Source organism: Meles meles, chromosome 1 (genome assembly GCF_922984935.1).
Source record: "Meles meles chromosome 1, mMelMel3.1 paternal haplotype, whole genome shotgun sequence".
NCBI classification, from domain to species: Eukaryota; Metazoa; Chordata; class Mammalia; order Carnivora; family Mustelidae; genus Meles; species Meles meles.
Window position 1 is genome coordinate 179,874,132 of NC_060066.1, and position 25,780 is coordinate 179,899,911.

The window sequence follows — 25,780 nt, forward strand, 5'->3', positions numbered from 1 at the left end:
TCTGGGGGAGGATATCTCTTGCCTACCACTGTTCAGGAAGCCTTCATAGAAAAGTGAATAACCTCCATTTTGTGTCCCAGGCCTCCATCAGATCCCTGCCCTCACCCCTTCTATGCCCAGGACTGTTGGCACACTGGGCTTCAGTGATCTGCATTTAATCTCTGGCGTGTGGCTGGGATTCAGAACTTCAATTTTTTTTCCTTCCCCATGTGATTTATTTTTTTTGTTTACTTACTGATTTTTTCTTTTCTTTTTTTTTTTGTTTTTGTTGTTGTTTTGGTTCATTTTTAATTTTTTTAAAAATTCAATTTAGTTAACATATACTGTATTATGAGTTTCAAGGGTAAAATTCGTGAATCATTCTTGTATATGACACCCAAGGCTCATGACATCAAGGTCCCTACTTAATGCCCATCACCTAATCACCCCATCTTCCCACCAACCTGCCCTCAAGCAACCCTTAGTTTGTGCTCTATCCTTAAGAGTCTCTTATGGTTTGTCTCCCTCTCTGTTTTTATCTGTTTTCCTTTCCTCCTCCACATATGAGAGAAATCACACAGTATTTGTCTTTCTCTGACTGACTTATTTTACTTAGCATACTAGTTCCATCCTTGTCATTGTAAATGGCACGATTTTATGTCTTTCTGATGGATGAGTAATATTCCATTACCTATATACATATTTTTTTCTTTATCCTTTCATCTGTTGATCTGGGCTCTTTCCATATTTGCACTATTGTGGACATGTTGCTATAAACATTGGGGTACATGTGCCCCTTCAATTCACTATGCTTGTATCCTTTCAATAAATACCTCATAAAGGGTGGCTCTATTTTTAACTTCTTAAGGAACCTCCGACTTTTTTCCAGAGTGGCTGTACTGCATTCCCACCAACAGTGTAAGAGGGATTCTCTTTCTCTGCATCCTTGCCTACATCTTTTGTTTCCTGAGTTGTTAATTATAGCCATTCTGGCTGGTGTGAGGTGGTATCTCATTGTGGTTTTGATTTGTGTATCGCTAATGAAGAGTGATGTTGAGCATCTTTTCATGAGTCTCTTAGTCATTTTTATGTTTTTCTTGGAGAAATGTCTCCACATGTCTTATGTTCATTTCTTGACTGGATTTCTTGTTTTTTGGGATGTTGAGTTTAATAAGTTCTTTATAGATTTTGGGTAGTAGTCCTTCATCTGATAGGTCCTTTGTGAATAACTTCTCCCATTCCATCTGTTGCATTTTAGTTTTGTTGTTTCCTTTGCTGTGCAAAAACTTTTTATCCCAATGAAGTCCCAAGAGGTCATTTTTCCTTTTGTTTGCCTTGCCTTTAAAGACGTGTCTAGGAAGACATTGTGTGGCTGAGGTCAAAAAGCTTGCTCCCTTTGTTCTCGTCTACAGCGTTGATAAATTCCCATCTCACATTTAGGTCTTTCATCCATTTTAAGTTTATTATGGTATTATGGTATGAGGAAGTAGTCCATTTTCATTCTTCTGCATGTGGCTGTCCAATGACCTTTGTTGAAACCATTTGTGGAAGAGACTGTCTTTCTTCCATTGGATGTTCTTTCTTGCTTTGTCAAAGATGGGTTGGCCATAGATTTGAGGGTCAAAACTCCAAATCCTGGGGTGCCTGGGTAGGTCAGTAGATTAAGGGACTGCCTTTGGCTCAGGTCATGATCCCAGGATTCTGGGATCAAGCCCTGCATCAGTCTCCCTGCTCAGCAGGGTGTTATCTTTTCCCTTTGCCTCTGCTTCTCCCTTACCCCACCACATCCCCGCTCATGCATTCTCTCTCTCTCTCTCTCTCTCAAATAAATAAAGAAAATCTTTAAAAACAAAACAAAAAAAACCCAAATCTTAAAGGACCCATCTCAGTTTGGACTTGCTCCCCTGCCCCTGAGAAGGTTCTTCTCATGCTGAGACTTCAGGTTTTTTTTTTTTTAATCTGTTGTGTAGGATTCTTGTAGTGAAAACACATAAAGTTCCCTGGTCAGTGTCTAGAATATAATAAACACTCACTAATTGCTACCTATTACCAAGCATTATGCATCCAGTTCTATAAAGGAAACCGAGGACTCGGGGAGGCAAACATGGAGTTACACCCAGAATTTCAACCCAGGCTCTTCCACTTCCAAGCTTTCTCTCCACAACTGCTCATCATGTGCTAGGTGCAAAGCTGGTACTGATCCAAGCAAGGGAAGGAGTCAGGCTCCAGAGTCCCTGGGCCTGGGCCATGGATGGACGGAAAGTAAGCATAGAAATGGAGGATATTTGAGGAAAGAGAGGCATAGGTAAAAAGGTTACACACTCTTGAGTTTGGACAGGAGCCCAGGACTTAGGGGGAAATGGAGAGACCTGTGTACCCATGGTTGTGTAATGAATCTCGTGTTACAATGTCAGCCACAGAAGGAGGGGGTAGGAATAAGAAGGTAGATGGTGAGGAACAGGACAGGAGGAAATGTTGCCTCCTAAAGAACTCCTGACAGAAACATCTTGTTTTCCTTTCAGAATTATGGGCTTGTAGTTGGAAGAGAATCAGGACAAAAGTGAGGCTGAGAGACTAACTTGTCCTTCTCAGATGTGCTTTCATATGCTCTCCATGAGTTTTCAATGTTCATCACTCTCCCTAGCACTCTTCACCTGGTGAATTCTTATCCACACTTCAGGGTCCGATTCTTGTTTTTAGTTGTCTCCTTCCTGGGTGGGCCCACCCCCTATTCATTCTTTCAGTACAGGCCTTATCATGTTTTCCGGTGGTACTATGTTAGTTTTCTGCCTTTATCTCTCAGACTGTGAGCAGAGGAACCATTTGCTGAGTGCGTGTGTGACTGAATGCCTGACTGAATGAGCATTCCTTGGGAAAGGAATGATTATACCCCCTTACAGAAGGAGAACCTGAGGCACAGAGAGTATGACTGGCCAGCTTCATATGTCATGAGTGAGCCCTGAACTGGGCCTCCTGAGTGTGAGGCCAGGGCTCTGCCTGCTGGCACGGTCATCCCAGAACATCACTGAATGATGGACTGGGACAAGCGTGGGATCAACGCAGAGGCAGCTGAGGCAGACAGTTTGGAGATCCCTGATTCTAATCCCAGCTGACACTCTCAGTGGTGGTTTTCCTCTGGTCACATCACTGACCTGTTAAGTGTTTCCCTCTCACAAATGGGATAATAACCAAACCAAACCCACTTCCTGAGCATTTGGTAAGCTAGACTGTGAAGTTTTTGCAGTCAGGATTCATATCTGCTGTCAGGATTCATGTTTGCTGGCAGCTGTGTCCTGGCATACAGCCGCTGCCTGGCACAGAGAAGATGCCCCTGAAATATTTGTTGAATAACAGGGAGAGGAGCAAGTGGAAACGTGCCCAGTCATTATCACTGTCTGCTGACAAAGCTTTCCTCCCACAGTTTCCCATTAACATCCTCACAGTTAATGAACTCTAGAAGTCCAGTCTAAGCCCTGCCCTCACCCTTCATCCTCCCTCCAGGTGGGCAGGGCAATCCTCCCCTGACTCTCTGGGCTGGGATGCTCAGGGAAGGTCAGCAACAGTCAGGGACAGTCAGGGAGAGTCAGCAATCCAGCAGCACCTGCACCATGAGTGTCTCTGTGCTGAGTGTCCCCAGAACCCTGGGCAGTGTCTCGGGGCTCCTGCAAGTGGCCTCCGTGCTAGGGCTGGTTCTGCTGCTGCTCAAGGCAGCACAGCTGTACCTGCACAGGCAGTGGCTGCTCAGAGCTGTCCAGGAGTTCCCGTCCCCTCCTTCTCACTGGCTCTTCGGGCATAGGCATGAGGTAGGAAAGGGCTGGACTGGCGATGGAAGGGTAGCGTGGACTGGGGAAGGCAGCAACCACCCACCCAACACTAGCTGTGTGCCAGCACTGGCTTGGTGTGAGGGCTGCCTAGGGCAAAGGGAAAGGTCACATGTGGAGGGGCTCCCGAAAGGTTTATGGTTTCAACAAATGGTCAAAGTCCATTGAGGAGTTGTAGTCAATAGACCCAAGTAACCCAACAGAATTTTGGTAAATGATGATTTGATGAATGAACAAATGCATGAGAAAGGGATTCTAATGGCCATTCAGAGTGTTCAAATCTTCCCCAGAAACTTGGGCTTCCCTTCATCATAACATTAATTATTCTATAGTGTCATGGCCTCTTAATCTGTTGTCATCAAAGTAGTATTAATGCACAAATTTAAATTTTGAAATACATTCTACTCTACGCTCCAAATAAAATTGTATGGCAAAATTTCTTACCATGTGATAAAAGTTGTCATAAGTTTATCATGCAATTGTTGGCATCCAGGAGTTTTGTACACCATGGAGTTAATCCCTGACAAGTTTCTGTAGGCTGTTGATTGTGAAGGTCACTCACTCAACTTGACAATGGGACATAACCTGGCTTATGATAAACCTTGGACAGTCAGGAAAGTCTGGATCAGAGCCAAGGTCATAAGAAACAGTTCTGAACACTTAGTTTGCTGATGGTTCCAGAACTCTCTTCCTATGCCCATCCTGCCCTTACCCCTGGATCTAGCCACGGAACCAGAAGAAAGATTTTATTGATTTCTCTTTCTTTTGGTGACAGTTGCAAAAAGAAGATGAGCTGCAACTGCTACTGAAATGGGTAGAGAACTTTCCATGTGCCTTTTCTCGCTGGCTATGGGGCACAGATGCAGAGGTCGTGATCTACGACCCTGACTACATGAAGCTGATCCTGGCGCGATCTGGTGAGAGGACACCCACATACCTTTTGAAGCAGCTCTTCCCTCTTGGATACATGCCCAGGGGTCTATGAACTTGCACAAGACACTGGAGGCTCAGCTATCAATATATATGACCCTCTACTTATGACCCTCCCAGCACACAAGCCAGCAGAAGGCCAGATTATTATTTAAACTGAACGTGGAAACAGCTGTGTTGGGCTGCTTTTTTCCTTTTCTATTCCTTTCTCTTATCTTTCTGTTGTGCACTGTTCGTTCCATTCTTCTCCCCTTCTTTCCTTCCTCCCTTCCATACTTCCTCCCTTCCTCCTTTCTGCCTGGCTGTTGCCATCTTTCCTTCCTTTCTTAATCAAACTGAGACAATTCCAGATCTGAAGGACAATTTCTTATACAAGATAACTTCAATTTGGTACTTCTAAGTGTTCTCTATGATGGGTAATGGTGTGGCTGAGTCAACACAATTTCTAAAAATACCTGAGATTCTGTCTTTTAACTGACACTAAAACAGAGCCCTTGTTTCTGCCAAATATACCTACCTGATCCAGTGGGGTTCTGCAGGGGGACTTTGAGTCTGCCTTCCCAAGCCTTCAGTGATTATCAAGAAAGAGAGTTTGTGTTGGAAGCAAGTAGGAGGGGTTTGACACTAACTGCCAGCTAACAATCATCAGAAAAGGATGGGGGACATGGTCTGAAACATAGCTACCTCCTGGGGACAGCATGCCTACGTTGGTCACCTCTAGTTTCCTGTAATGTCCTTCTTACTTTCAGACCCAAAGTCTGATGGTTCCTACAGATTCCTAGCTCCCTGGATAGGTAAGTACATTTAGTTATGAATGCAGTTTACCTTCTGCTTAGGTTTACCAACACCTATCCATTTGACCCAGATTAAATAAGAGGTGACCAGCACCACAGTCACTTCACTTAACTCTGAATTGAGTCTCCATTCTCTTCCTCTAATAAAAACCTCACCCTTCCTGATGGTGGGGGAGACCTCCTGCTTTTTGGTTTATCCCACATCACTTCTGAGTCCCCGCCAATGATCTCAGCCCAACTTTTCACTAAAGTCCTTCTATAACCCAGCCTCAGCTCTATTTCAGGCTTGATTTTTGCAGCTGTCATAACCACTTCTGTGCACCAGGCTTTGGAAAGTCCCCTTCCTGACATGCACTGTCCTTTCCTGCCTTGTCCAGGATGCCCTTCTTCTGACACCCTGGGTTCCTTCCCTGTTGTCCCCAGACAACTCTTGGGAGGTTCCATCCCCCCAACACAACCATTGTGATCCAGGGTATGGTTTGCTCCTGTTGAATGGGCAGACGTGGTTCCAGCACCGGAGAATGCTGACCCCAGCCTTCCACTATGACATCCTGAAGCCCTATGTGGGGCTCATGGCCAACTCTCTCCAGGTGATGCTGGTAAGTTCAACCCCTGCTCACCTGCACACCCACACCCACAGCACCGTTCACAAAGTCCACTCTCAGACAGCTGTGTCCCTCAGACATCCATTAGACATGGCCCCCAGATTCACCCACCATATTATGAGACAGGACTCCCTGAGGATAGATGGAACAGAAAAGCACCAAGGCATCCGTTTTCATCCACTCGTTGCTCATGGCCCACAGGAGAGTCAGTCATGGTGGATAAAGTGTCCCTTCTCCTCCTACTGCCAGGTCTTTAATATGGGCAGGAAGAGTAGTCAATGCCCCTAGACAACAGGACAAGCTTCCCTTGGCTGGTCTGGGCAGTAGGAGCTTCAATGGCATGGTGGACATCCCATGATGTCACTCAGGTGGACTCTGGGCTGGGGCTCAAGGCTTCTGATGGATTTTAGACGCTCCATGGAGGGAAATGGAGACCAGGTCTCTATCTCCAGGGCTGGGTCCTGCCATAACATCACCTCTGAGCGTGACTCTATTTCTCACTTGCTGTGCTCAACTGACATTTGTTGCATAAGAGGAACTGAAGTCCCTGATATCCCTTCTTGTTTTGTTGACTGTTTCCTTTGCTGTGCAGAAGCTTTTGATCTTGATGAAGTCCCAAAAGTTCATTTTCGCTTTTGTTTCCTTGGCCTTTGGAGACATATCTTGAAAGAAGTTGCTGTTGCTGATATCGAAGAGGTTACTGCCTATGTTCTCCTCTAGGATTCTGATGGATTCCTGTCTCACATTGAGGTCTTTTATCCATTTCGAGTTTATCTTTGCTTATGGTGTAAGAGAATGGTCGAATTTCATTCTTCTACGTATCACTGTCCAGTTTTCCCAGCACCATTTATTGAAGAGACTGTCTCTTTTCCATTGTATATTTTTTCCTATTTTGTCGAAGATTATTTGACCATAGAGTTGAGGGTCCATATCTGGGCTTTCCACTCTGTTCCACTGGTCTATGTGTCTGTTTTTATGCCGGTACCACGCTGTCTTGGTGATCACAGCTTTGTAGTAAAGCTTGAAATCAGGTAACGTGATGCCGCCAGTTTTGTTTTTGTTTTTCAACATTTCCTTAGCAATTCGGGGTCCTTCTTTAGAAACCCCAGTCTTAGCCCTTTGACTTTTCCTTTGCCTTGACTCTTGCTCCCTAAATTGGGACATCACCTGTTTCATGTGTAGATCAACCCCAAGACACAAAATGTTTCCTCTTAGTCCCCTGAGAAACAATGTTTTCTAATCTCCTAAAAGGTGGTTATCACCAAACTTCTTCCTAAGTCAGATGGTAAAAGATCAAGATTAATTAAATAAAAATTAACTAGCTGCTTTCTCAGAGTATATTCTGAGAAAATCCTCACAATATTACAAACAAATGCCTATATGGTCCTAACCTGATGAAACACAACTGCTTTAGAAAGTGAGGGCATCTTATCAGAATATTTGGAGGCAGAGAGAGAGTCTAGCCTTGTCAGCATGGGCCTTCTGGAGGAGGAGAGAAGACATCTGTGTTCCTTTACCACAGGACAAATGGGAGGAGCTCCTCAGCCAGAACTCATCTCTGGAGATCTTTGGACACATCTCCTTGATGACGTTGGACACCATTATGAAGTGTGCCTTCAGTTACCAGGCCAATCACCAGGCAGAAAGGTTAGTGAAATCTTTATTAGGTGCAGGGTTCTATTTTTTACCAACCTGGGTGAATGCATCTGAAAGTGAGTTAGGACAAATTTGATGTTTACCAGCCCAAAGAGTCACATTCTGCAGAGAACCCCTAGCTCCAGTTAAATTCAGCCCGCACCAAGCCTTCATTAGGCACAGACCCTGCTCTCTGCCACAGGAAGAAACCTGGATGCCCATGTCCCTCATGAAGGGCTAAGAGTCTTGAGGGTATAAGAACAACATGACAAATGCCTAGCGTTGCCTGTCCCATTGATTGAGAATGCGCCATACACAGGCCCACCACAGTCCAGGTCAGATGCCTCCTTCCATCCAGTCCATTCTGCATCCTCCCCTTTCAGGAACTCCCAGACTTACCTTCAAGCTGTTCGGGACCTGAACAACCTGGTGTTTTCCCGGATAAGGAATGTTTTCTACTGGAAAGACATCATCTACATGCTGACCACTGAAGGCCGCTGGAATCACCGGGCCTGCCAGCTTGCCCATCAACACACAGGTTGTATCTACCCTCTGGGAAGCTCCCCTCCTTCATCAGGCACATCCCAAAGGGTCTGGCCCTGTCCCTCAGACTGAGTCCTGTCCTGGACTGCCCTTACAGGACCTGGGAAACACCCACGTGGGCACTCCTCTAGTGTGGGTGTTAGGGTGCTGGGTGCTATGCAAGCAGCAACATGTGTCACCTCATGGGTGAAGGTTGAATGAGAGCCCCTGCCAGCAGCATTCAAGCAGAGCCTCCTTGAGCTGTGCTCTTTAGGGGAGTGATGATCTGCAAGCACCTGGTGCTAGAGCTCTCACCCCAACAAACACACCCACTCCCACACTCCTCCTGATCCACCTGGAACCCTGACTGGGTCACAGGGAGCAGGTGGGCTACTGTGAGTGTCTGTGTCTGGGTACCCAGAGCTCTCAGCTCTGCCTGGAAACACTGTTCTGGACAGACCGAGTGATCAAGCTGAGGAAGGCTCAGCTGCAGGAGGAAGGAGAGCTGGAGAAGGTCAGGAGCAAGAGGCACTTGGACTTCCTAGACATCCTCCTCTTTGCCCAAGTGAGTGTGGAGGGAAGGCCTGAGACTTAGCCCCCAAGTGTGGAGGAGTGGGGCAAACTCAAACCCTGTCCTCTCTCTGTGTCTTCTCAGATGGAAAACGGGAGCAGCTTTTCTGACAAGGACCTCCGTGCAGAAGTGGACACCTTCATGTTTGAGGGCCATGACACCACAGCCAGCGGTATCTCCTGGATCCTCTATGCTTTGGCCACACACCCAGAGCACCAGCAGAAATGCCGGGAGGAGATCCAGAACCTCCTGGGGGATGGCGTCTCCATTACCTGGTGAGTGCTCATGAGATGGGAGGCCCTGCCCTCTCAAGTAGAGAATTCCCTGGTTGCCAGGGCCTTGCCCAACCTTCAGGATGGCTTTGTTTTAGGGGCCACCTGGAACAGATGCCCTACACCACCATGTGCATCAAGGAGGCACTGCGACTCTATCCACCAGTTCCAGGTGTTGGCAGAGAGCTCAGCAAGCCCATCACGTTCCCTGATGGACGCTCCTTACCCAAAGGTGTGAACTTCCCCATTCTCACTCATAAGCTCTCGGCAGGAATGCATGAGAGACCAGAATTCCACACGCAGAAACCACAGTTTGTGCATGTCTTTGAGACACCTTTCCCCCTCAGGAAAACCAGTATTTCATTTGTTGTTCAAATGAGGTATATGGTGTCCTGTGCACAGAGCTTAAATCCAAAAAATAAAAACACGATAGTCTCTGAATGTGGTTTTGGGTTTTGCCCTAATATTCTTCATTCCTTGAGATGTGAGTGCTTGAGAGAAAATCAGATGGGACCAGGGGAGATGTGGTCTTTCCTTTTAGATTCTTGGCTAATGGGAGAGATCAGAGAATTCACCATCATGGCTCAGATGGTCCAGTCTCCAGGGAGCCCTCAGGATGATGGCAGAGAGTAGCTGATGACCAGATCTGAGATCCCCGCCATGGCTGGAGGCCACTGTTCGTCTCCTCTCTGCTTGAATCCCAGCCCTGCCACATCCTAGCTGGGTGGTCAGAGGCAAGTTGCTCAGCTTCTCTGAGAATCAGGTGCCTCATGGGAACAATGGAGATGTGAGCCTTCATTGGAGGGTTATTGTGAGGAAGCAGGCGTTCATGGATATTTCCAAGAGGTCACGGATGGTAGTTGATTAATGTGAGTTGTCCCTTGAGTTGCTCCAAAAAGTAAGCCTCCAGTTCCTTCCTGCTTCTCAGCCTGGTCATGGTTAATCTTCTAATCTGTGCACACATGCACACGTGTTGTGCCATGTCTGCCCCATCTCTCCTGCAACACTATCATTCCATTCACAGTGATGAGGAGTGGCTCTCACTGTGGCTGCCAAGCTGTGCGTGGGTGCAGCTGGACCCCATACGCATGTATGTCCAGCCTTCTCTCTTCTGCTCCACAGGATTCTTAGTGACGCTCTCCTTTTATGCCCTTCACCACAACCCGAAGGTGTGGCCAAACCCAGAGGTATGATGACCTTGGGCAGAGGAGGTGGGATGACCTCTCCAGATCAAACCCTCTTCCTGGCCCACCTCTGGGTGTGCTGTCCCTTGGATGACTGGAAGGAAGGGCTTGACCACACGTGTCCTGGCCCTGGTGCTCCCTCTGCAGGTGTTTGACCCTTCCCGGTTTGCACCGGATTCCTCTCGACACAGCCATGCTTTTCTGCCCTTCTCAGGAGGATCAAGGTGAGGCACTTGTACCAGAATGGGAGAAGGCAGGGATATTTTGGGGGTACATACTTGATGTTTGTGACTTGCTACATTTATGTGGGTTTCTGTAGATATTCCCTGGCATGTTGGAGTGCTGGAAAGAGGTATGTGTCTCTATGCAAAGCAAGTTGGTAATTACCAAATGCCATGGAGACTTTGACCCATTGCTCTTACACAATCTCCGTCCACAATTCAGTGTCAGTGGGTGTTCCATAGCTCAGCGTATTCTTGTGAGTTCTTCATTTTGTGAGTATGACTTTACAGAATTAGATTTTCTTACATGTAATTTTCAAGTCTTGTCAAAGTCAAAGAGGATGGACACAAAAGTTTTTGTTGCACACAATCTCAAACCAGCCTTTTCCACTCAACTCCCCATTCTGCCTCCACACACACCATTGACTACATTGCATGTGTTTCCATACTCAGCTTCCTGCATGCCTCAAATATTTCAGCCATACACAGAAAAGGTTTCTATAGTCTCTTAGGGGCTTCATAAAGTACTCGATTAATCTGTGTTGTGGCTATATTTTCACCAACCAAATGAATTATTGACTCTATGGTAATGGTCATGTACACTTGACAATTTTCCCAGTTGTCCAAACATTGCATATAACCTGGGCTCTACATACCTTAATATTACCCTTAGAGTCCAGACATCCAAATGTGCAAATATATAAAAATGAGGACATTTAATTGCTTTTGGAAGAAAATACAGTCTCTTGTATATATATATATATATATATATATATATATATATATATATATACGACACATGGCATTTGAACATTAACTGCTGTGTAGAATGTAAAGCACACGTGAAGTAGCTGTTCAGTAGGAAGACTATTGTCCAGCGTGGCTGCTGTGAAATCCTCCAGTGCTGCTGAGAGTGTCCTAGAAATAGTAACTGCAAGAAACTTTGTAAGCTGGTCCTAGAAAAATGTTTTTTTCTGAATTCAGAAATCTGTCGATCCTTCGCATACAGAGTGAACCCAATTTCACACAACATCTTTAAGCAAATTGTACTTCCAGATACTGGCTCCAGGATCTGTTTCTCCTTGGGACTGAGTCCTTCTTCCTAGACATTGGTGCAAGTTGTGACTGCCAGTAGAGACAGGAGAGTAGTAGACAGTTCAGTTCCTAGCTCAGAACTAATGGTTACTCATATTTTATTCCACTCAGGGTGGGTTTATTTTTTCAGTTCAGTAGACATTATTCATTTTAAGACTGCCTATTAAGCCTGTCTCTGTGTGCCAAGTCCTCTGCTATGAGAGGGCATACTGCCCTTGCCTCTAGGAGTTCACAGTCAAGAAATACATGCCTCCACTCAAAAAGACCTCTGTCTACCTTCTTTCTTTCTTCTTCTTTTTCTTCTCCTTCCTTCGTATCTTCCTATCTTCCTTCCTTCCTTTTTTTTCTTTTCCTTCACTCACTCATTTCCTAGTTGACCCCACTGTAGGAAGCTCCATGTTCCTGGCACTGTCCTATTCTGGAAAGTGATGTGTCCTTGAGTAAACTATTAGGGTGATGTTAGGGTCCAGGAATGAAGAGGCACAGTGAGCTGGAGTGGGGGTGAGGGCAGGCTACCATTGCCCTTTGCCATGAGCATGTGGCAGGCAGAGGTGGAGGGAGGGCATTCTCTGGGATCTTCTCAGTAGGAGCTGAGCTGGGAGGAGGAGAGAGTTAACAGGTGACTAGTGAGTGAGCCAACAACCCAGAGAGGACTCTGATGTCATCTGAGGTATTTGGACATGTTGTACCTCTGATTGAGGGCATGGGAGGTTCTTCACTTGGCTGGGGCTTCAGGAGAGGAAGTGGAGGCAGGAGGCAGAAAAGTCTGGGTGAGGAGGTAGAGCAATGACAAGCAGAGGCATTTCTGCAGTAGAATTGGAAGGCTACAGCAGCTGGTTGACTGAGGGGCCAAGGGGGAGCTAGGAGTCTGGACCCAACCTGGCAGGCAGATGGTGTAGCAGGTTGAGAGTCACTAAGGATCTGCCACTGAAGAGGCTTCTCTGTGCCATTCTGACTTCCTTACCCAACTCTGCCTTGTCCTTTTTCTGAGGATCTGGACCCCTGTGTGCCTCAGATGGTTAGGGCCTGAAGGATGGCCCAGCCCACCCCCTATGGTGCCCTGTCCTGCTCTCCCAACTGTGAAACCAGAAATGGCTTTGCAGGGAGCAAACAACTTAATCATTAACTGTTTTAGTGACCACTTGACTTGGCCCTGAGGCTCAAGGTGCGGACTGACTTGTAATGGGATTTCATGCCTACTGAGAGCACAGATAGGAGTAGGAGCTAATCCTGAAAGAGTGTAGACCTTGTCAAAGGTCAAGGGGAGAGTGTGAAACAAGCAAGGTGCGGTAGGTGTAGAGGGGTGTGTGTGTCCTGATGGAAGGGAACTGCGCTGGGCTTATGCAGGAGGGCCCTGCATGTACTAAGGGGTTTGGGGGCACTTCTCATTTCTTTTTCCCTCCCTGAACCAGGAACTGCATTGGGAAGCAGTTTGCCATGAATGAGATGAAGGTGGCAGTGGCCCTGACCCTGCTCCGCTTTGAGCTGGCACCAGATCCTTTCAAGGTCCCTGTTCCCACTCCAAGAATTGTGTTGATGTCCAAGAATGGGATCCACCTGCATCTCAGGAAGCTCCTCTAACCCTTGTGGGGACGAGGAGGAGCCCCGAGGGCCTCCTGCCTACTATCTTGTCTTCCTGTCAGTCTCTCTTGTCTACTGTCTTCTTCCCACTTCCAACTTTCACTCTGCCCACTGCTAGCCTCCTGCTCTCCTCCTCTTGTGCATCAGACTGTCTGCCCTTCTCCATCTCACCCTTTCCCAAGATTCCACCTGTTTGCCTGTTACCTTTCTCCTACCCAGCTGTAGCTCTGACTATCCATGTAAGTCATGAGCCGCTGCCTGTCCCTCAGACTGTCTGCCCTCTCCCCATTGCTGTTCCTTTCTGTCTGCTTTGTGTTCCTTGCTGATTAACTGCATTACACAGGCTTGGCTCCTTAGAAGAACACAAGTTGATGATCCTGTAGCTTAGGACATCAGAAATAGGAAATGGGTCTCACTGGCACAACAGAGGTGTTACAGAACCTCTAAGGGAGAATCTCTTCTCTTGCATTTTCTACCTTCTAAAAGTCTGCTCTTAAGGCTATTCAATGAGGGGATTATGCCTCCCCATTTATCAAGGAAATATGCTGTTCTTAAATGCAATTGATTACAGATGTTAACAGTACCCATAAAACTTTTAGTGCAACATCTAGACTTTTGTTTAATTGAATAACGGGGACTCCAGCCAATCCAAGCTGACACATAAAGCTAGTCATCACAGTCTATCATTTGTCCTCTTATCATTCACACATTCCATTAAACTATACTTCATCTGCAATTTAAGTATAATAAAGTCACACTTCCACCAACTAACCTTCATATGATTGAATGTGTGTTGCTCCTTTTCCCCCAACCATGAAGCAAAGTCATTGGAGGGTATTCTCTCTTCTCCCTGAAATCCTGTGACCTACATGTTATGATACAAAGTTGACTAGTAGTACCACAAGTCTGGTTTCTGTGCAGGATATAAGACAAGAAGAAAAAAATCTGACACCCATGTACACACATGCATAATCATATTCATAACAAACCAGGAAAATGCTAGAAATAATTACCCTCTTTATTTCTATAACCTATGACAATGGCCATCCTAGCATTCATAACAGCCATCTTCACTACCCATTATATACTTGCTTTACCCTCTGAATGCCCCTCAGTTGGTTTTTTTTTTTTTTTGCCTGAAGCCATGACCCAAATCTTCACACTTAAAGGATCTGGGCCATCACTAGTCTTAACTGAATTGGGCCGTGGCATTTTCCCATTTACTTCCATGACAGGACATGGTAGTTCTATGAGATGCACATGTATTTCCTCCATTCCAAGCATATTTTTTCTTTCCTTCATGGAAGGAAAGTGTCAATTTCCCCGTTGGTAATCAGGATTGACCAGTACAGTCACTGCTTCTGAGTTAGACCCATGAGGAGCCCAAGTGTCCAGGAATTACCTTCACAAAGTCATTCTTGTATCTCCCAGCGGAAGCACTCCTACTTTTGGAGGTGAAATCACTAGGACAACAGAACCTAAGTTTACAGTGATAAGTACTCCAAATTTTGTTGATCAAATCACTGTGGGTAATAATGAGTGGTGCTGCTCTCATTTCCATCCCTTGAGTCCTGGGTGGGTGAGTCCTGGGTATGAGAGACACAGCACCATATATTAGACATTGATTTAAAGCAGATGCAGCCTTCTGGAGAGCCTTCCTGCAAGTTATTGCCATCTAGCTGGTACTGTATACCCAAACCTATCCTGAGGTTATTTCTCTGGTTCTGGAATGCCTAGCTGGAATGGATATCCTCCCCAACTGGCAAAGAAGACTCAGTACAATATAGGGGTTTGATGGCTCCAGCTTCATGGGACTTTACCCATATGTCTCCATTCCAGTTTCTCAGTATTCTCATTGTAACAGAAGACACCCTGGAAGATATGGAAATCAATTTGCTGATAATTCGGACACAGGCAGATGTTATCTGGGTTTAGTTTCAGAATCTGGGTCCTGGCTAAAGCTTGTTGCTACAGGTCAGAGTGATCTTCAGTGCAGACACAGAATCCTTTGGGTTATTTATTTATTCATTCATTGTATATTTATTTTTTTATATCTGAGAATTTGAATCCCCCACATTGTTCTTTCTTTTTTGCACTTTTTCAGTTCAGCCCAGACATCCAGTCAACCTTCTTATGCTCCTTAGTTTGACTAACATGTTTTAAGGCACTCAGTACTTGGTCACCAGAACCTTACCTTTTGCAAGACTTTGATTAGCAGCATCCAAAGGTGAAGTCGTGTATTGCAACATCAGGCCCTGGGCTACCGGTGCTCTTTACCATTGCTATTAGAGTCATCGGTCCCTTTCCAAATAATCCTATTGGAGAACCAATTCATGAAACCCAGAACCAAGTTAGAACTGAAGATTCTGTTTCTCTAGAGTCATTCTTGGTACCAAAGTTTATATTAGTCAGAGTACTACCAGAAAAATGAAACCTGTAGAATAGGTAGATGCCTATCCAGAAAGAAAATGACAGACCCAGAAGGATAATGTATCTGAGCCTCACTTGCTATCTAGCCAGTAGCTTTCTTGTATTCCCCTGTATTAAACTGAGCAGCTTAACTAAGAAAGGGGACTAAAGGGCCAAGTCCTAGTTGATGGGATCCCTGACTGAGTGAGGACACAGCAGGGAAGGGAAGGTCAGGGAAAGATTGTGGACAGCCAGCACCAGAAGACAGGGATGGGAAGGGAAGGAAAGGTAGGTGCCCACTCACCAATCCACTGGCAGAAACCCACTCACAAATCCACATTGGGCATCATGGGATATATAAGGAAAAGATGATAATGTCATGCACAGACTGAGAAATTCCCAGAGGAGGCTTCTGGATAAATAGGACATTCATGGACCTTAGCTCCCCAAACTTTTGATGCAGGCCCCAGGACTCCTCTCTACATGGTTCCTGAACCCTTTACTCCCAGAAAGCCCCACCCTCTCCTGCCAACACTGACCCTCTAGGTTGTACAAAACCTTACGAAAGTCAGGCTCATAGATGTTCAGGAATCCAAGGGACTGTCCAAACCAAAGTGCATGGGCATAGGAGGATTGGTGGGCCCAGGATACAATTTTTTCAGGCTCTCTGTCTACTGTACCAGAAATATGACAAACTGGGAGGCCCCTCAGGAGACCACTGTCACCAGCCAGGCTGTATGTCTCTGGACAAAGAAGTAAGGGGACTGCCCAGAAAGACCCTGGGAGCATCCTTCCCTTGTCCTGCATCCCTCTCCCAGCCAGTCACAGTCCTATACATCTTTGGGGGCAGTCCCCTCTCCAGCCCCAGAGAGATGACTATAAGTTCAAGCCACCCAACTGCTGTACCTGAGTGAGCTCAACAACCCCAAGCTGACCAACTTGCTACCATCATCAGCCCTCTAGCTGCTCCAAGAAAGAGATTTCTTTCTCATTAAAACTGTTTTCATGAGAATGATAAACACCAGCTTGCTGTGCAATGCAGAATTCTGTTCAATTCTGGCCCTGTTATGTCATTTCACACACTTTTCTGAGGCCTTACTATGTACAGGCACTGTCTAGATGTTTCAGAGCAGGATATGGACTGCCTCTTGCCCTTTTATTCCATGGGAAAACTGATTAGATTCAACTAAACAATTCAGGAGTGTGAATACACCCAGTAGTAAGTGCTAAGAAGGAAGCAGAGAGAGACTAGCAGGGAGTATCTACTTAGAGAGGGAGATCAGAGATGGCCCCTGCTTGGAGAGGAAATTCATGGGGAAACCTGGAGGATGACAAGCAACTGGCAGTGCAAAGAGCAAGGGACAGGATTCCCAGTAGAGCAAACTGCAAGCACAAAAGTTCAGTAGTGAAAAGAAGGACCATATGTACCCTAATGTTCATAGCAGCAATGGCCCCAATTGTCAAACTGTAGAAAGAGCCAAGATGCCCTTCAACAGACGTATGGATAAAGTACATATGGTCCATATATACAATGGAATATTATACCTCCATCAGAAAGAATGAATACCCAATTTTTGTATCAACGTGGATGGGGACGGAGGAGATGCTGAGTGAAATCAGTCAAGCAGAGAAAGTAAATTATAAATTATCATATTGTTTCACTTACTTGTGGAGCATAAGGAATAACATGGAGGACATTAGGAAAAAGAAAGGAAGAATGAATTGGGGGAAATCAGAGGGGGAGATGAACCATGAGAGACTGTAGACTCTGAGAAACAAACTGAGGGTTTTGGAAGGGAGGGTGGTGGGGGATGGGTGAGCCTGGTGGTGGGTATTAAGGAGGGCACATATTGCATGGAGCACTGGGTGTGGTGTATAAACAATGAATCTTGCAACATGATAAAATACATTTAAATTTAAAAAAACAACCAAACAAACTCTGTGTCAGGAAAAAGTAATGGTGTCTTCCAGGAGTTGCTACCTGGTGGGATGGTGGCCTGAGATGAGGCTGGAGAGAATTCAGAGGGTGGTTGGACTCCAAGATAGGATGCTTTAAAATCTTAAGTAGAGAATATATGAAAGCACCACCATCATGCCAACACAGAGTAAGCATTATACATAAAAATGGCATCTGACACTAGCATAACTGGAGTACAAGATTTGAGGTCATGGTCCTAACTGGGACATTTACTTTCTTCATGATCTTGACAAAGTCAACTAAGTCCCTGGGCCTTAGTTTTCTTGTCTGTTAATTAAGGTTAATAAACTGTAGAGTGGTTATGTCTGTGCTTTGGAAATCCTATGCAAATATCGAGAAAATGTTTTGGAAGCTTTCCTGCATGCCAACAGCAAGCAGAGTACTGGGTCAGGAACCCTCACTTCCTCAGAATGACTTGTAGTTCTTTCCAGGTAGAAAGTCCTGCTACACAAGGCAATGTTCCCAGGCAATAATAAACATGAGAGTTCTGTGTCTTCACGTGGAAGGGAAAAGAAAGCAAATATTCAGGATTGAAAACATTTTGGCTAGGACGTGCAGTCTTTATAGGGGAGTACAAGTCAACAAGGTATGATATATTGTGTCAGCATCCAACTGAATGTTATCAGTCCCAGAAACAGGAATGCCTGGTGTTCTCTACCCACCTGAGCAATCCCTTCAAGTTGCCACCTTGGGGACTGACTGCACCCATGCCTCTGCCTTCCTGTGGCCTGTTAACAGAACCAGGAAGCATCCAGGAATAAAAATACCCATTTCCCTTTAAAATGTGGCAACCCAAACTGAACCTAGTCTCTTTAAGACAGGGCACCACTGGGTATTTACACCAAAGCTACAGATGTAGTGAAAAGAAGGACCATATGTATCCCAGCATTCCTAGAAGCAATGGCCACAATCATCAAACTGTGGAAAGAGCCAAGATGCCCTTCGATGAATTGATAAAGAAGAAATGGCCCATATATACAATGGAATATTATATCCCCATCAGAAAGAATGAATACCCAACTTTTGTATCAACACAGAGGGGGCTGGAGGAGATTACGCAGAGTGAAATAAGTCAAGCAGAAAAAATCAATTATATGGTTTCACTCACTTGTGGAGTGCCACTTCCTGACAGCGCACCGGAGAAGAATGAGGTACAAACAAGTCAGCTGCAAGATAAAGGGAGCAGGGGACAACAGGAGGAAATACTGTCACTCCAAGGGGCACCTAGGTGGCTTAGTGGGTTAAAGTCTCTGCCTTTGGCTCAGGTCATGATTCCATGGTCCTGGGATCGAGCCCCGCATCAGGCTCTCTGCCCAGCGGGGAGCCTGCTTCCTCCTCTCGCTGCCTGCTTCTCTGCCTACTTTTGATCTCTGTCTGTCAAATAAATAAAATCTTAAAAAAAAAGACTGTGGCCCTGAACAACTCCTTAGTCCCATGTGTATTAGATATAGACAGTAATCAACAAAGCAGCTGAGGAAGGCTACACATTAATCATATGCCTTGTAGATAAACAAGAAGGAAGATAAAATATATCTGGTTAAGCAGTATAAAGTTTATAGTTAAGCAAGCACATTTAAAGGGATCATTTAATTAGCTACAGGTGCTCTCCAGGGAAGGGGAGATAATGGAAAAATGAAGCAGGTGGTGTTCCGCCCTGAGCGGGCCGTGCATCCCCAGCTGCTCAGCTTCAAGAATGTATATCATCCTCTCTCCCAGAGGCCTGTTGCCCATATATGTTTTTCTTAAGGTAATATCTAAACATGCTTGGTAACTAGTATAATTTCTCATGGTTATATTTTAAGGAATACATTGTTCTGAGGAACAGTTGCAGTGAAGCATAAGGAACAACATGGACGACATTAGGAAAAGGAAAGGAAAACTGAACTGGGGGAAATCGAAGGGGAGATGAACCGTGAGAGACTGTGGACTCTGAGAAACAAACCGAGGGTTTTGGAGGGGAGGAGGGTGGGAGGTGAGGTGAACCTGATCATGGGTATTATTAAGGAGGGCACGTATTGCATGGAGCACTATGTGTGGTGCATAGACAATGAATCTTGCAACAATGATAAAATTAAAGTAAATTTGAAAAAAAAAAACCAAACCAGTGACCTAATGGGTCCAATGTGATCCTGATTTCCTCCTCCATTCATTCATCAAGCAGTAAGAATTCATTGGGCATCATCAATAGACAAAGCTCTCTGTCCCAGACTTCAGAAGCCTAAAGTCACAGGTGGAAGATTGAAGATCGAAGATTGAAGGGCCAACCTTTAAAGACCCCATCCTTGGTTGGGGTGTCTGGATAGCAGATGAATGAGAAAGATATTGACTGGGTAATAAACGTTGACCATGCCAGCACCACTAAGACTTGACCTCATACTCGGCTGACGGTTCTGCATTCTGCTATCCTCACTCTGCTCTAACCTATGCCTCTCATATCCTAAAAAATTCTCCAAGAGTATCATTCTCAAAGACTGCTACATCTAGCCACATGGGGTGCTCTAAACTTGTTCACAAAAACTGTCTCACATAGGGAGGCTTGCATTTATGCTAATATGTGGGGTTGATACCTGAAATACAGTCCTGCTCCTGGGAAACACTGGATCAAAGAGAACAATCATGAAATGTCCCTAAAAAATTGTTTATGCACCACACCCAGTGCTCCACAATATGTGCCCTCCTTAATAGCCACCACCAGGCTCACCTATTCCCCCACCCACCTCCCTTCCCAAACCCTCATTTTTTTTCTCAGAGTCTACAGCCTCTCGTGGTTCATGTTGTTAATTATTTCAAAGGACCAGCTCCTAGTTTCATTGATGTGTTCTACAGTAGTATTTTTTAAAAATTTCTATATCATCTATTTCTGCTCTAATCTTTATTATTTCCCTTCTTCTGCTGGTTTTAGGCTTTATTTACTGTGCCCCTCCCCCCACCACACACTCCATTAGGTGTAAGTTTAAGTTGTGTATTTGAGACGCTTCTTGCTTCTTGAGGAAGGCCTGGATTATTATATACTTCCCTCTTTTGACCACCTTTGCTGCATCCCAGAGTTTTGGACTGTCGTGTTTTCTTGATCATTTGCTTCCATGTATATATTTGATTTCTTCTTTAATTTCCTAGTGAACCCATTCATTCTTAAGTAGGCTGTTCTTAAATTTATTTTTTTTTCAGCATAACAGTATTCATTGTTTTTGCACAACACCCAGTGCTCCATGAAATACGTGCCCTCCCTATTACCCACCACCTGGTTCCCCCAACCTCCCACCCCTGCCCCTTCAAAACCCTCAGGTTGTTTTTCAGAGTCCATAGTCTCTTATGGTTTGCCTCCCCTTCCAATTTTTTTAAATAAACATATAATGTATTTTTATCCCCAGGGGTACAGGTCTGTGAATTGCCAGGTTTACACACTTCACAGCACTCACCATAGCACATACCCTCCCCAATGTCCATAACCCCCTCCCCCTCTCCCAACCCCAGCAACCCCCAGTTTGTTTTGTGAGATTAAGAGTCACTTATGGTTTGTCTCCCTCCCAATCCCATCTTCTTTCATTTATTCTTCTCCTATCCCCCTAACCCCCGATGTTGCATCTCCATGTCCTCATATCAGGGAGATCATATGATAGTTGTCTTTCTCCGATTGACTTATTTCATTAAGCATGATACCCTCTAGTTCCATCCACGTCGTCACAAATGGCGAGATTTCATTTCTTTTGATGGCTGCATAGTATTCCATTGTGTATATATACCACATCTTCTTTATCCATTCATCTGGTGATGGACATCTAGGTTCTTTCCATAGTTTGGCTATTGTAGACATTGCTGCTATAAACATTCGGGTACACGTGCCCCTTCGGATCACTATGTTTGTATCCTTAAGGTAAATACCCAGTAGTGCAATTGCTGGGTCATAGGGTAGTTCTATTTTCAACATTTTGAGGAACCTCCATGCTGTTTTCCAGAGTGGTTGCACCAGCTTGCATTCCCACCAACAGTGGAGGAGGGTTCCCCTTTCTCCGCATCCTCACCAGCATCTGTCATTTCCTGACTTGTTAATTTTAGCCATTCTGACTGGTGTGAGGTGATATCTCATTGTGGTTTTGATTTGTATTTCCCTGATGCCGAGTGATGTGGAGCACTTTTTCATGTGTCTGATGGCCATCTGGATGTCTTCTTTGCAGAAATGTCTGTTCATGTCCTCTGCCCATTTCTTGATCGGATTGTTTGTTCTTTGGGTGTTGAGTTTGCTAAGTTCCTTATAGATTTTGGATACTAGCCCTTTATCTGATATGTCGTTTGCAAATATCTTCTCCCATTCTGTCAGTTGTCTTTTGGTTTTGTTAACTGTTTCCTTTGCTGTGCAAAAGCTTTTGATCTTGATGAAATCCCAATAGTTCATTAAGTAGGCTGTTCTTAACCTCTGTGTATTTGTGGTCCTTCCCAAGTTTTTTTTCTTGTGGTCGACTTCAACTTTCCTCGTGTTGTGGTCTGAAAATATGCATGGTATGATCTCACTCTTTTTGTACTGCTTGAGACCTGATTTGTGACTCAGTATGCCATCTTTTCTGGAGAGTGTCCCATGTGCACTTGAAAAGAATGTGTATTCTGCTGCTTCAGGGTGAAAATCTCTGAATAGAACTGTTATGTGCATCTGGCCCAGTGTGTCATTCAAAGCCCTTGTTTCCCTGTTGATTTTCTGCTTGGATGATCTGTCCATTGCTGTAAGCGGGGTGTTAAAGTCCCCTACTCTTATTGCACTATTATCAATGAGTTTCTTTAAGCTAGGTATGAATTGATTGATATAGTCGGCTGCTCCCAAGATGGGGGTATAAATATTTACAATGGTTAGATCTTCTTGTTGGATAGACCCATTTATTATGATATAGTGCCCTTGTTCATCTCTTATAAACCTCTTTGCTTTAAAATCTAGTTTGTCTGATATAGGTATGGCTACCCTAGGTTTTGGGGGTTTTTTGTTTGTTTGTTTGTTTATTTGTTTGTTTTTTGTTTTTTTGTTTTTTGATGTCCATTAGCCTGACAAATGGTTCTCCATTGCTTTCAGTCCTGGGGTGGCTTTAGGTCTGAAATGAGTCTATTGTAAGCAATATATGAATGGGTCTTTTTAAAAAATGTATTAACATATAATGTAGTTTTTGCTTCAGGGTTATAGGTCTGTTCATAGCATTCATCATAGCACATACCCTCCCCAATGTCCAAAACCCAGCCACCTTATTCCTCTCTCCCAGCCCTCAGCAACCCTCAGTTTGTTTCCTGAGTAGAAGTCTCTTATGGTTTGTCTCCCTCCCCAGTCTCATCATGTTTCTTTTCTTCCCTCCCTTCCCCCCAAGACCTCTGCCCTTCCTCTCAAATATCTCATATCAGAATGGTCATATGATAATTATCTTTCTCTGATTGGCATATTTTGCTTAGCCTCATACCCTCTAGTTTCATCCACGTCGTTGTAAATGGTAAGATTGCGGGCTTTTTGATGGCTGCATTATATATATATTTCTTTATCCATTCTTCTTTATCCACTCATCTGTTGATGGACATCTAGGTTCATTCCATCATTTGGCTTTGTGGACATTGCTGCTATAAATATTCAGGTGCATGTGCCCCTTCAGATCACTACATTTGTATCTTTAGGGTAAATAAACAGTAATGCAATTGCTAGGTTGTAAGGTAGCTCTTTTTCAAATTTTTGAGGAACCTCCATACTGTATTCCAGAGTGGCTGCACCAGCTTGCATTCCCACCAACAGTGTAGGAAGGTTCCCCTTTCTCTGCATCCTCATCAACATTAACCCTGAAGCAAAAACTACATTATATGTTAATACATTTTTTTAAAAGACCCATTCATATGTTGCTTACAAGAGACTCATTTCAGACCTAAAGCTACCCCAGGACTGAAAGCAATGGAGAACCATTTGTCAGGCTAATGGACATCTGTTGTTTCCTGAGTTGTTAATTTTAGCCATTCTGACTGGTGTGAGGTGGTATCACATTGTGGTTTTGGTTTGTATTTCTCTGATGCCGAGTGACATGGAGCACTTTTTCATGTGTCTGTTGGCCATTTGGATGCCTTCTTCGCAGAAATGTCTGTTCACGTCTTCTGCCCATTTCTTGATTGCATTCTTTCTTCTTTGGGTGTTGAGTTTATTGAGTTCTTTATGGATTTTGGACACTAGCCCTTTATCTGATATGTCATTTGCAAATATCTTCTCCCATTCTTTCAGTCGTCTTTTGGTTTTGTTGACTGTTTCCTTTGCTGTGCGAAAGCTTTTGGTCTTGATGAAATCCCCATAGTTCATTTTTGCACTTGTTTCCCTTGCTTTGGCACTGTTTCTAGGAAGAAGTTGCTGCAGGTGAGGTTGAAGAGGTTTCTGCCTGTGTTCTCCTCATGGATTTTTTTTTTTTTTTTGCAGATTTTTTTTTCCATTTTATTTATTTTTTCAGCGTAACAGTATTCATTCTTTTTGCACAACACCCAGTGCTCCATGCAAAACGTGCCCTCCCCATTACCCACCACCTGTTCCCCCAACCTCCCACCCCTGACCCTTCAAAACCCTCAGGTTGCCCCAACCTCCCACCCCTGACCCTTCAAAACCCTCAGGTTGTTTTTCAGAGTCCATAGTCTCTTATGGTTCGCCTCCCCTCCCCAATGTCCATAGCCCGCTCCCCCTCTCCCAATCCCACCTCCCCCCAGCAACCCCCAGTTTGTTTTGTGAGATTAAGAGTCATTTATGGTTTGTCTCCCTCCCAATCCCATCTTGTTTCATTTATTCTTTTCCTATCCCCCTAACCCCCCATGTTGCTTCTCCATGTCCTCATATCAGGGAGATCATATGATAGTTGTCTTTCTACAATTGACTTATTTCACTAAGCATGATACGCTCTAGTTCCATCCACGTCATCGCAAATGGCAAGATTTCATTTCTTTTGATGGCTGCATAGTATTCCATTGTGTATATATACCACATCTTCTTTATCCATTCATCTGGTGATGGACATCTAGGTTCTTTCCATAGTTTGGCTATTGTAGACATTGCTGCTATAAACATTCGGGTACACGTGCCCCTTCGGATCACTATGTTTGTATCTTTAGGGTAAATACCCAGTAGTGCAATTGCTGGGTCATAGGGTAGTTCTATTTTCAACATTTTGAGGAACCTCCATGCTGTTTTCCAGAGTGGTTGCACCAGCTTGCATTCCCACCAACAGTGGAGGAGGGTTCCCCTTTCTCCGCATCCTCGCCAGCATCTGTCATTTCCTGACTTGTTAATTTTAGCCATTCTGACTGGTGTGAGGTGATAGCTCATTGTGGTTTTGATTTGTATCTCCCTGATGCCGAGTGACGTGGAGCACTTTTTCATGTATCTGTTGGCCATCTGGATGTCTTCTTTGCAGAAATGTCTGTTCATGTCCTCTGCCCATTTCTTGATTGGATTGTTTGTTCTTTGGGTGTTGAGTTTGCTAAGTTCCTTATAGATTTTGGATACTAGCCCTTTATCTGATATGTCGTTTGCAAATATCTTCTCCCATTCTGTCAGTTGTCTTTTGGTTTTGTTAACTGTTTCCTTTGCTGTGCAAAAGCTTTTGATCTTGATGAAATCCCAATAGTTCATTTTTGCCCTTGCTTTCTTTGCCTTTGCCGTTGTTCCTAGGAAGATGTTGCTATGGCTGAGGTCGAAGAGGTTGCTGCCTGCATTCTCCTCAAGGATTTTGATGGATTCCTTTCTCACATTGAGGTCCTTCATCCATTTGGAGTCTATTTTCGTGTGTGGTGTAAGGAAGTGATCCAATTTCATTTTTCTGCATGTGGCTGTCCAATTTTCCCAGCACCATTTATTGAAGAGGCTGTCTTTTTTCCATTGGACATTCTTTCCTGCTTTGTCGAAGATTAGTTGACCATAGAGTTGAGGGTCAATTTCTGGGCTCTCTATTCTGTTCCACTGATCTATGTGTCTGTTTTTGTGCCAGTACCATGCTGTCTTGATGATGACAGCTTTGTAATAGAGCTTGAAGTCCGGAATTGTGATGCCACCAACTTTGGCTTTCTTTTTCAATATTCCTTTGGCTATTCGAGGTCTTTTCTGGTTCCATATAAATTTGAGGATTATTTGTTCCATTTCTTTGAAAAAAATGGATGGTATTTTGATAGGGATTGCATTAAATGTGTAGATTGCTTTA

At 44.5% G+C, this 25,780-nt stretch overlaps 1 protein-coding gene across 1 annotated transcript; it reads left to right on the forward strand.

Annotated features, from left to right (window-relative positions):
• The first annotated feature begins 3,470 nt into the window (after positions 1 to 3,470).
• Positions 3,471 to 13,303, forward strand: LOC123955763 (cytochrome P450 4A6-like). Its single transcript, XM_046028103.1, has 12 exons — positions 3,471 to 3,782; positions 4,576 to 4,717; positions 5,480 to 5,524; positions 5,996 to 6,123; positions 7,652 to 7,776; positions 8,148 to 8,302; positions 8,745 to 8,851; positions 8,942 to 9,132; positions 9,228 to 9,361; positions 10,252 to 10,316; positions 10,461 to 10,537; positions 13,042 to 13,303. The coding sequence occupies exons 1-12, from the start codon at positions 3,519 to 3,521 to the stop codon at positions 13,208 to 13,210; spliced, it is 1,602 nt and encodes a 533-aa protein (XP_045884059.1). The 5' UTR covers positions 3,471 to 3,518; the 3' UTR covers positions 13,211 to 13,303.
• Positions 13,304 to 25,780: the final 12,477 nt, after the last annotated feature.